This window comes from Danio aesculapii, chromosome 12, assembly GCF_903798145.1.
Source record: "Danio aesculapii chromosome 12, fDanAes4.1, whole genome shotgun sequence".
NCBI classification, from domain to species: Eukaryota; Metazoa; Chordata; class Actinopteri; order Cypriniformes; family Danionidae; genus Danio; species Danio aesculapii.
In genome coordinates this window covers 42,946,837-42,958,137 of record NC_079446.1, presented here as the reverse complement: position 1 = coordinate 42,958,137, position 11,301 = coordinate 42,946,837, and the positions used below count along the sequence as shown (strand labels likewise).

Here is an 11,301-nt window from a genome sequence, read left to right as displayed (position 1 = left end):
TCTGTCTGTCCATCGTTGTCTCTGTCTCTCTGTCCGTCTGTCGTTCTATAGTTCTATCTGTTGTTCTATTTATCGTTTTCTCTGTCTATCTGTCTGTCGTAATTTACAAATGCCCACGATTGATGTTATTATAATATATATGGAATCCACCATAAGTTATCTTCTCTGAACTGATATTGAACCCTGTAGATTAATTTAACATTACGCACGACTGGTTCTTCTTCACAGGCAACACTGCTGACTCCCGCCGGACTCTAAACCTCGTCTCTAAATATTCTCTTACTCTGCATTAAAATATAAACTCCCCGAAGGCACAAGATTACTTCTGCTTCCTGTCCTCTATAGGCCAACTCACAACAACACACGACAGACAAACGCAGACTAGATTACGGGATGTCATTTTACAGACTTTCTATGACCCGACAAGCAAAAACAAGCTCTGACAGATGCCAACAGACACTGACAGAAGGAACACAAAATGCGACAAATTGTCTACCTGTTTTGTCTGCTACAGTGTGAAATTGTTTTGTGAAAACGTGAAGCTGTCCTCTGACCGTCTGACCCACTTTTGGTCCAGGGATAATTTCACCTCAGGTTATTGTCTCCATCTGCCTGTCAACAAACAGATTTAGGTGTATGAAAGGCAGTAGCATAGACTTTTACTCTTCTCTCAATGTCCAAGTCTTTCCTTCAGACCTAGTTTTATTTAATGTTTGATTGTTTGAAGGCATCTTTTTTTATTGTTGCTTATTGGGTTAGGTAGTTATTAATGCAGAATTTGTGCTGTGAATATGAATTATTTTTCATTTGATTTGTGATCAGACTTACAATTTTAGTCATGAATGGTAAAAACACCCACTGAACAATAAGCAGCAATGTCTGGGGCTGTTCATTTTAAAATGTTAGAATTAGATTAGCAAAATAATGTTATTTTGGGCTCCCATTTTGTGTTTTCCAGTACTGGGTTGCAGCTGGAAGGTCATCCACTGCGTAAAACATATGCTGGAATAGTTGGTGGTTTATTCCACTGTTGCGACCACAGATAAAGAAGGGACTAAGTTGAAGGAAAATGAATGAATGAAAAGTTAAAGGCTGCATTTCCACTGTGTTTAAATACATTTTCTCCATTCCATTTAAGATGTAAATCTGAATGGTTTAAAATGTTTTTGAGTCTGGCCATTTTAGTCAATTTTTTAGACGTTGTCAAAAATGTTCTTGATTGAATAATTTTTATTAAGATTTATATTTTAATTTATTATTATAAATTTAATATTTTATTTTAATTATTAATATGATATAGTCAAACACAACTGAAACAATAATAATATTTAAAAAGTAATAATAATAATTGCAAGTCTTTGTTGTATATATTTTATAAACTTACTTTTACTTATAAAATGGCTGTTGTGCAATGTTGCTTTAAATTTTAGCCTTTTTTCAGAAACCTATTGTGTGTGTGTGTGTGTGTGTGTGTGTATATATATATATATATATATATATATATATATATATATATATATATATATATATATATGTATATGTATATGTATGTATATATATGTTTTCAAATGAATTTATTGGTCCAGGCATTATTGGTTTTATTACTATTTCAATTAATAATAATAATTTTAATAGTAATAATAATTAATATTAGAGTGATTTCTTAAAGATCATGTGACTCTGAAGACTGGAGTAATGAAGCTGAAAATTCATCTTTAAAATCACTGGAATACATTATTAAGTTAAATTATAAACAGTCTGAACAGAGCGATAACATTTCACAATTTTACCATTTTTACTGTATTTTTGATTAAATAAATACAGCCTTGGTGAGCAAGAGAAGCTTACTCTTACTCCTACTGACCCCAAACTTGACCTTAAATATTGACAGAAAAACACTGAGTTGTTGACATTAAAACTTTGATTTATTGAAAAAAATGAAATATCACATGGTCTGAAGTATTCAGACCCTTTACTAAGTATTTAGTAAAGCACACTTTTGATCCAATAAAAGCTAATAATAGCCCGTTTCCACTCAGTGGTACAGTACGGTACGGGTCGGTCACCTTTATCAGGCTTGCATTTCCACTGCCAAAAGGAAACCAATGACGTATCGTACGACAAAGTTTCAGACGATGTCATTCTTGCTTGAGGAAATGTTAAAGTAAAGCTGTACGGGTCGTTCACATATATGAGAAGCACTTCTCACAACACAGATGCTTTATACCAGGTGTCACCAATCTCGGTCCAGGAGGGCCGGTGTCTCTGCAGGGTTTAGCTCTAACTTGCCTCAACACAGCTGCCTGGGTGTTTCAAATATACCTTGTAAGACCTTGATTAGCTTGTTCAGGTGTGTTTGATTAGGGTTGGAGCTAAAATCTGCAGGACACCGGCCCTCCAGGAACAAGTTTGGTGACCCCTGCTTTATACGCATAAATACGTGTGTATAAATGTTCATTACTAACCTTTCTATGAACATGATTGGATTATAACTGCAGATCAATGAGAAATAGTCTACTGTAACGTCTGTAATTATATAAAATAAATAAATAAATGCAACATATATGAGCACATACAGACCCTTACAGTCTGTATATGTTACCAATTACAGAAAAACTACACACAGCATACATTTAGTCCTTATTTGGCTTCTAAAACAACACGCAACATGGTTTTTAGGTACCTTTTGAAAGTGGAAACGGCCATAAAAGCGTACCGAACCATACTGTACCACTCAGTGGAAACGGGCCATAATATTGACCTTAAAATGGTTTTAAATTTAAAAAAGCTTTCATTCTAGCCTAAATAACACTTTCTCCAGAAGAAAAAATATTGTAGGAAATACTGTGAAAAATTCCTTGCTCTATTAAACATCATTTGGGAAATTCTTGAAAAAGTAAAAAAATAATTATAATAAATTTGACTTCACCTGTATGTGAATAACCTTAAATTGTATTGTACAATTTAATACCCATTAAAATGCATTTTTTCTTTGGTGTGATGTTTATTATCTATCAGACATTTCCTGACTGACTCTGGATCTTGTTTTCTCAGGTCAGTAAGCTGGAGAGAGAGAAGAGTCAGGAGGTTCGACACGAGCAGCACAAGTCCACGGTGGTGGTGACCGAGCTAAAAGCCAAACTTCATGAGGAGAAGCTCCGGGAGCTGCATGGCGTTAGGGAAACCCTGCTGCGCCAGCACGAGTCTGAGCTGCTGCGGGTCATTAAGATCAAAGACGGGGAGATCCAGAGACTGCAGGCCCTCGTCAGCGCACTCAGAGACGGGTCCACTGAGAAGGTGAAGCACCAGTGCAAAGGCAGTGAAATATAAAACTTCCTTAAAGGGCTGCGCTTTATGATTGATTGATTCATCTTAATGCTACAAAAATAAAAGCTTAACATGCATTATGAATATAATAATGCTTATTTATTTATTTATTTATTTATTTATTTATTTGTTGTTGTTCTTCTTATTATTATTATTAATAATAATATAAATGTATGTTGCAAAATAATAGTAATATATGATTATAATTTTATTGTTATTCTAAAATATCAACTTAAAAATTAATAATATTTAATATTAAATCCTATTAATAATATTTAAAAGTCATATAGTCTGTCATATTTTTATTGTATTAAATATAAGCAACAATCTTAAACAAAAAATATTTATTTATTTATTTATAATAAGCGATTAATAAGGCTATATTTATATATAATAATGTGTAATACTTTTATGAAATATCACATTATATTCACAATGTAAATTTTTTTATTTCCATGTTTCCCAATGTATTGCCCTTTTTTATTATTAATATTATTATTATTATTATTATTATTATTATCATCATCATCATCATCATCATCATTCATATAAAAATAAGTTGCAATTAATAATAATGTATTAATATATTATTGTATTTTTATTGTTATTCTAAAATGTCAACTTAAAAATTTATAATATTGCATATTAAATACTATTAATAATATTTAAATGTCATGTAGTCTGTCATATATTTAGTTATTTTTATTGTATTTAATATTAGCAACTATCTTGAACAAAACAAAAAATATATATATAATTTAATTAATTTATATTAATTTATATATATATATATATTAATTAATTAATTTATAATAAGCAATTAATAAAACAATATTTAAAATATTTATAAAAATATTTATATATTTAAATTAAATTTACTTGTTTCCCAATTTATTGCTCTTAATCTCAATTTATTATTATTATTATTATTATTATTATTATTATTATTATTATTATTATTATTATTATTATTATTATTATCATATAAAAAGTTGCAATTAATAATAATGTATTGTTAATAATAATTTATTAATATATTATTGTATTTTTGTTGTTCTAAAATGTCAACTTAAAAATAAATAAATAATAGTGCATATTTAATGCTATTAGTATTATTTAAATCATATAGTCTGTCTGTCATATTTTGTTGTTTTTATTGTATTAAATATAAGCAACAGTCTTAAACAAAAATTATTTTTATTCATATATCTATTTAATTGTTTATTTATTTATTCATAAGTAATTTATTAGACAATATTTAAAATATTTATAAATAATAATGTATAATACTATTTTTAAATATTACATTGTGCTTAATCTATGTTCTTTTTTTTCCATGTTTCCCAATTTGTTGCTCCTATTCTGAATAGGTATTATTATTATGACAATATAAACAGTATATAATTTTAGATAATGTTTTATGAAATTTAAATGTTAAAACTATGTATTTTGAATATAAAATTAAAAATGTTATGCTTCACTTATCATTATTATAAATAAAAAACCAACCAAATAGACAACATATTAAATAATAATGTTGGACTTTTCTTAGTCCTCCCAGGTTAAAATATCAGTCAGAGGCTTTAAATACGTTCAATTAATTTAATTAGTTAGATAAATAAAGCATTAGGCAATGCAGAGGCGCAGTAGGTTGTGCTGTCGCCTCACAGCAAGAATGTTGCTGGTTCGAGCCTCGGCTGGGTCAGTTGGCGTTTCCGTATGGAGTTTGCATGTTCTCCCCGCATTCGCATGGGTTTCCTCTGGGTGCTCCGGTTTCCCCCACAGTCCAAAGACATGCGGTACAGGTGAATTGGGTAGCCTAAATTCTCCATAGTGTATGTGTATGTGAATGAGTGTGTATGGATGTTTTCCAGAGATGGGTTGCAGCTGGAAGGGCATCCGCTGCATGAAACATATGCTGGATAAGTTGGTGGTTCATTCCGCTATGGCGACCCCGGATTAATAAAGGGACTAAGCCGCAAAGAAAAAGAATGAATGAATGAATAAGGCATTACAGAGCTCCGGGTGACAGAGAACAGTACAGGCAGTCTGATCCTCCATCCAGATCAGCCCAATCATCAGTTGTCAGGCAGAACAGCGAATCTGCGCGGAAAAAGTTACGCATACACATAACAGAGCACACAAGAGAGTGAACCTAACCTAACCCACCCCCAAACAACCAAATCCGTGATTATTCTCCTAAACTCCTGCTAGTTGTAAAAAAAACAAATACATTCTGTTGTGAATTTCTAATACGAGCCAAAAACCAGGGAGAACTTTTGGGTATTTTCGAAGCAGATATCTTTAATAAGAAACTCGGCGTCGCTGTGGTGTCATCAAAAAAAACTCTGTCTTAGTACAGCAGGCACCAAGTTTTTAGACATTTTACAAACAGTGATACATAGAGGTGGGGACAAACCTAAACAAAGCATGCAAATGAAGTGTTGTTGTCAGCAGGGTAAATTGCCTTTCCAGCCCCGATCTCATCAGCATACAAGTACTCATTCATGATGCATTTTAGCATGAAAATAAAGCGTGCAAATTAAGTACTGGAGACAGAACTCGTCCTGCCACTTGATCAGCTTGAAAGTATCACCCAAAAACGAGTCATGGAGACGATGCCCTTAGCATTTGCATCTTTTTGGCACAGTCAATGCTCAGGAAACCAAGAAATTTTAAGGTCTGTCACACAAACCTTTTTGAATGAAAAGGGCTAATTAAAAAAACAAAGAATATAACTTTTCAATTATATAAAGGTTGTTGATAATTTGGAACTAGATTATATTAATTTATATTCCCACGATCCTGAAAGAAAGTGTTACATTTTGCTGAGAGCCAGTTTTTCTCAGAATTAAACTTCTCTGTTATCAGTCACACGAAGCCACAGCTGTTATGAACCAACGTTACAGTATATGAGGTAAAGCACATAAGTTTATATGAAGGTAAACGCATCAGCATAAGTCAGATTTAAGAACATAAGAACAGATTTAAACTATTAATGCAAGTCTATGTTAGTCTATTAAGGCGTAGGACAAAGTTAAAATCATCAAAACTCCTTATCTAACAGCACATTTTTGCAATCTCGATGGTTGAAAACTTATTTTTAGCTCTCTTTTGAGCTATTTGTTAAGCTAAATGTTTCTTTTTTTAAAAAAAGAAATAGTAATTTGAACTGTTAATATCATCAAGAACTCTTCCTGTGTGTTTTGCGTGTGTGTGCAGGTAAAATCTGCGCTGATGGCGGAGGTGCGAGAGGAGTCTAGGAGAAGTTTTGAAGGCGAACGCATGCGACTTCAGCAGGAGATCTCAGATCTAAAGGGTGTAAAAAGGCAAATGGAGGATGCTTTAAGTGTGGCGCTGCAAGCAGACAAGATAAAAGCGGCCGAGATCCGTAGCGTCTACCATCTTCACCAGGAGGAGATCAACCGCATCAAGAGAGAGTGCGAAAGAGAGATCCGCAGACTGGTGCGTAAAACCGCCTCTACATACACAGTTGAAGTCACAATTATTAGCCATACTGTCAATTTCTTTTTCAAATATTTCCCAAATGATATTTAAAGGAGCAAGTGTTATTTGTTTATGATTTTTAATTATTTAAAACCATTTTAAAGTCATCATTAGCCCCCTTAAGAAATAATTTTTCAGATTGTTTGCAGAATAAGCCATCATTATACAGGGTGAGCCACTTGTGGATACACCTCAATAAAGTGGGAATGGTTGGTGAAATTAACGTCCTGTTTGTGGCACATTAGTATATGTGAGGGGGCAAACTTTTCCAGGAGGAGATCAACCGCATCAAGAGAGAGTGCGAAAGAGAGATGGCCATTTTGAAGTCGGACATCTTGGATCCAACTTTTGTTTTTTCCATAGGAAGAGGCTCATTTGACACATCAGACTTTCACAAGAAAAACAATGGTGTGCTTGGTTTTAACGTTTAACTTTATTCTTTCATGAATTATTTACAAGTTTCTGACCACTTATAAAATGTGTTCAATGTGCTGCCCATTGTGTTGGATTGTCAATGCAACCCTCTTCTCCCACTCTTCACACACTGATAGCAACACAGCAGGAGAAATGCCAGCACAGGCTTCCAGTATCTGTAGTTTCAGGTGCTGCACATCTTGTATCTTCACACCATAGACAATTGAAATCAGATGACCCCAAAGACAAAAGTCTAAGGTGGTCAGATCGGGAGACCTTGGTGGCTGTTCATCTAGGAATGCTCGGACCTGACACCCATAATGTGGTGGTGCACCGTCTTGTTGGAAAAACTCAGGGAACGTGCCAGCTTCAGTGCATAAAGAGGGAAACACATCATCACGTAGCATTTTCAAATATCCAGTGGCCTTGAGGTTTCCATTGATGAAGAATGGCCCCACTATCTTTGTTGGCTATGGTGTGAAGATACAAGATGTGCAGCACATGAAACTACAGATACTGGAAGCCTGTGCTGGCATTTCTCCTGCGGTGTTGCTATCAGTGTGTGAAGAGTGGAAGAAGAGGGTTGCATTGACAATCCAACACAATGAGCAGCACATTGAACACATTTTATAAGTGGTCAGAGACTTGTAAATAACTAATGAGAGAATAAAGTTACGTTAAAACCAAGCACACCATTGTTTTTCTTGTGAAATTCCCAATAAGTCTGATGTGTCAAATGAGCCTCTTCCTACTGGAAAAAAAAAAAAGTTGGATCCAAGATGGCCGACTTCAAAATGGCCATGATGGTCACGACCCATCTTAAAAAGTTTGCCCCCTCACAAATACTAATGTGCCACAAACAAGACGTTATGATTACCAACCATTCTCACTTTATTAAGGTGTATCCATATAAATGGGCCACCTTGTATAATGACTTGCCTAATTACACTGACTTGCCTAATTAACCTAGTTAAGCCTCCAAATGTCTCTTTAAGCTGAATGCTAGTATCTTGAAAAATATCTAGTTAAATATTATGTACTTTCATCATGGCAACGATAAAGTAAATCAGTTATTAGAAATGAGTTATTAAAACTATTATGTTTAGAAATGTGTTGAACAATTCCTCTTTCCGTTAAACAGAAATTGGGGGGGGGGGGGTATATAAAGGGGCTAATAATTCAGAAGGGCTAATAATTCTGACTTCAACTGTACATATATATATATCGTGTGCAGTCAGATGGGGTGGCAGCTGATAATTAAAGCATCCAGGTTGAACAGAGCAAATACCCCAGGTTTCTCCACAGGGACTGTCAGCACAATTAATGTGCTGAATGAAAATCTTTTGTTAACAGGCAGACCTCAACACCGTTTACACAGAAAAACACATGGGGGACGCCAAAATGTGAGCTTTTCTGGAAAGTGGAGTCTGTCCTTTTAATCAGTCACTTCCCAGCAAACAATTTTGTGTTTAATAGACATCTAATAGACATCTAGACGTAGATAGGTCGGCTAAAACAAGGCTGAATTTGGGCGGTCAGTAAAATGTTATAATAGACAGATTAGACAGACTTTACATGTGTAGTCATTCATTTCTGTTTATCTGATGACTACTCTAGTTTTGGCCGATTCTTAGACGTCTATTAGATTTTCACTGACAGCCCAAATTTAGCATCGTTTTAGCCAAGACAACGAGTTTTAGATCTCTATTAAACATCTTTAAAAATGCTTGCTGGGTTCATGTAAATCATTTGAGAAGTGCTCTTTTAAAATAAGAGTGCTAATTACAGTAAATGTCACATGTTTTAATCAATGGTATACACAATTTGGAATGAAAAATTGCTGTTTGTGGCAGCACTGTGGTTAGAATTTTTGCCTCACAGCGAGAAGGTCGCTGGTTTGAGTCCTGGCCAGTCATTTCTGTGTGGAGTTTGCATGTTCTCCCCAGGTGCTCCGGTTTCCCCCACAGTCTAAAGACATGCGCTATAGGTGAATTTCATGAACTAAATTGGCCGTAGTGTATGAGTGTGTATGTGGGAGTGTATGGGTGTTTCCCAGTACTGGGTTGCAGCTGGAAGGGCATCCACTGTGTAAAACACATACTGGATAAGTTGGTGGTTCATTCTGCTGTGGTGACCCCAGATGAATTAAGGGACTAAGCCGAAGGAAAATGAATGAATGGAATTGCTGTTTTTGCTGAAAAGCAAGATATGCTGCAAATACGAGCAGGAAAAACATTTTTACCCAGGAGAAAATGTGGATGTTTTTATGGATGTCATACAACATTTTACAAATGTTTATTATGATATTACTGTATATGAGTTTATTTGGTCTTAAGAGCTACAATAAATGCATAAAGTGCAATATATCACATGCAAAAGTTTTTTAGATGTTAGTATCAGTATTGTTCGTTTTTAGGATATCTATGAGCTAGTGCGCTCCAAAACTTCACATTTAGAAGATATGAAACTGATCTAGACATGGTAGTTTGTCATTTTCGCCTAAATGGATCAACAGTCTTATTCACATCACTTCATACCTAAGTTTCTCATCAAATCCTAACCAATCAAATGCTTTGAAGTATCTGACATGCCCCGCCCCCTTCAAGACGCTTCACATTTGATGCATTTGAGCTCAACCACTCTCACTAGAAGAGCGATGATGAAGCAAAATGCTATTGGCTGTTTTTGTTTTTTAAAGGGGAGGAGCTACATGTACCACCTCCTCTTCGTGTATAAGTTGAGATTACATCAAACATTGAATAAAAACGTAAATTTTAAACACTTCACGGGACATTTAAGTGTGCATTATTTTTGCAAAAATGCTGCTTGATTTCTTTTTGGATATGTTTTGGATTATTTTAAATGAAAAAGGCATTTTTGGGGGGGTAATTTCTGTCAAATTAATTCCACATTGAACTAGAGCTGCACGATTCTGGCTAAAATAAGTATTACCATCTTTTTTTTTTGCTTAAAATCAGTCTGTAGATGTAAAATAAAGATTAATATGAGTAGACTATTTTAGTTTTTTTTTTTCTCAAACACATAGTAAAACAACAATAATAATATTAGGCCTATGTGTAGGTCTACTGCTGGTTAAAATGCTAAATTTTTAGACTTGGAATGGTGGACTTGAACAGACTTTAAATATGTCCTGTTTGTTAATTCACAGTAAAGTGATTACAGCAGAATACAACTATTCATAATTCTGAAGTTAAATTATTATGTTCGAGACATTTGCTTGTCATTTGTCATTGACAGCATTATTAGACCATTTTTTTCACTGGTAAAATGAGACATTTGTCACTATCAGATTCCCTCATGAATTATATTCTACATTATATATAGGCTAGAGTAGTTATACTGGCAAAGTAAAAATTTATATTCATGCACAACACTGTTCACTATGAAAGAAAACACATATCAAATGCTTGTTGTAATCATAACTCTAAAATGCCATGTGATCATTTAAATGATCTGCGCGTCAGTTTCACTTTCACTTCTGAGTGCGGCTCATGGCTGCTGTCTCTGTGAGGAAAAAAGCACAAACATGCAAATCATACTTCCCGTGCGGCTTTCAAACAATACCTCTGTGCAACAAACTAAACGTTATTTACAAATTTATTAGATGTTATTCACAGCCCGTGCAGGTTCTGTTCACTAAAGTGAGGCATCATTGGCAGGCACACACGCGTCCTCTCGGTAATAAACAAACAGCTCGCGGTCAGCTCACCTGTGATTTCATGGCCGCGAATACATTTTATTAAGACAGAAATGACATTTTTGGGTGATTTATACCTTATAAATACAGTATGTGACACTTTTAACACCATTTCGAGGTGTCCATGTTGCTGTGAGGGCTTGTGCGACTGCCTTTATGCTTTTCTTCTGACCTTGAAAATATAATTAGCTGAATGCTGTGTTAAGATTGTGTGTAGGGTCGAATCGAGACCGCAATCTTTTTTCCGGTTAATCGTGCAGTTCTACTTTGAACACAAGATTTTTTTTTATATAGATATCTAGTGGATATAGTATCTGGTGTTGCTAAGGTAGCAT

The 11,301-nt window shown here is 34.4% G+C and overlaps 1 protein-coding gene across 1 annotated transcript in view; it reads left to right on the top strand.

Annotated features, from left to right (window-relative positions):
* Positions 1–11,301, top strand: part of jakmip3 (Janus kinase and microtubule interacting protein 3) — a 93,117-nt gene that overhangs the window by 25,680 nt on the left and 56,136 nt on the right. Inside the window, exons 6-7 of the mRNA XM_056469791.1 lie at positions 3,055–3,297; positions 6,550–6,792. Of these exons, the coding sequence (XP_056325766.1) occupies positions 3,055–3,297; positions 6,550–6,792 (486 nt within the window). The remainder of the gene's footprint in view (positions 1–3,054; positions 3,298–6,549; positions 6,793–11,301) is intronic.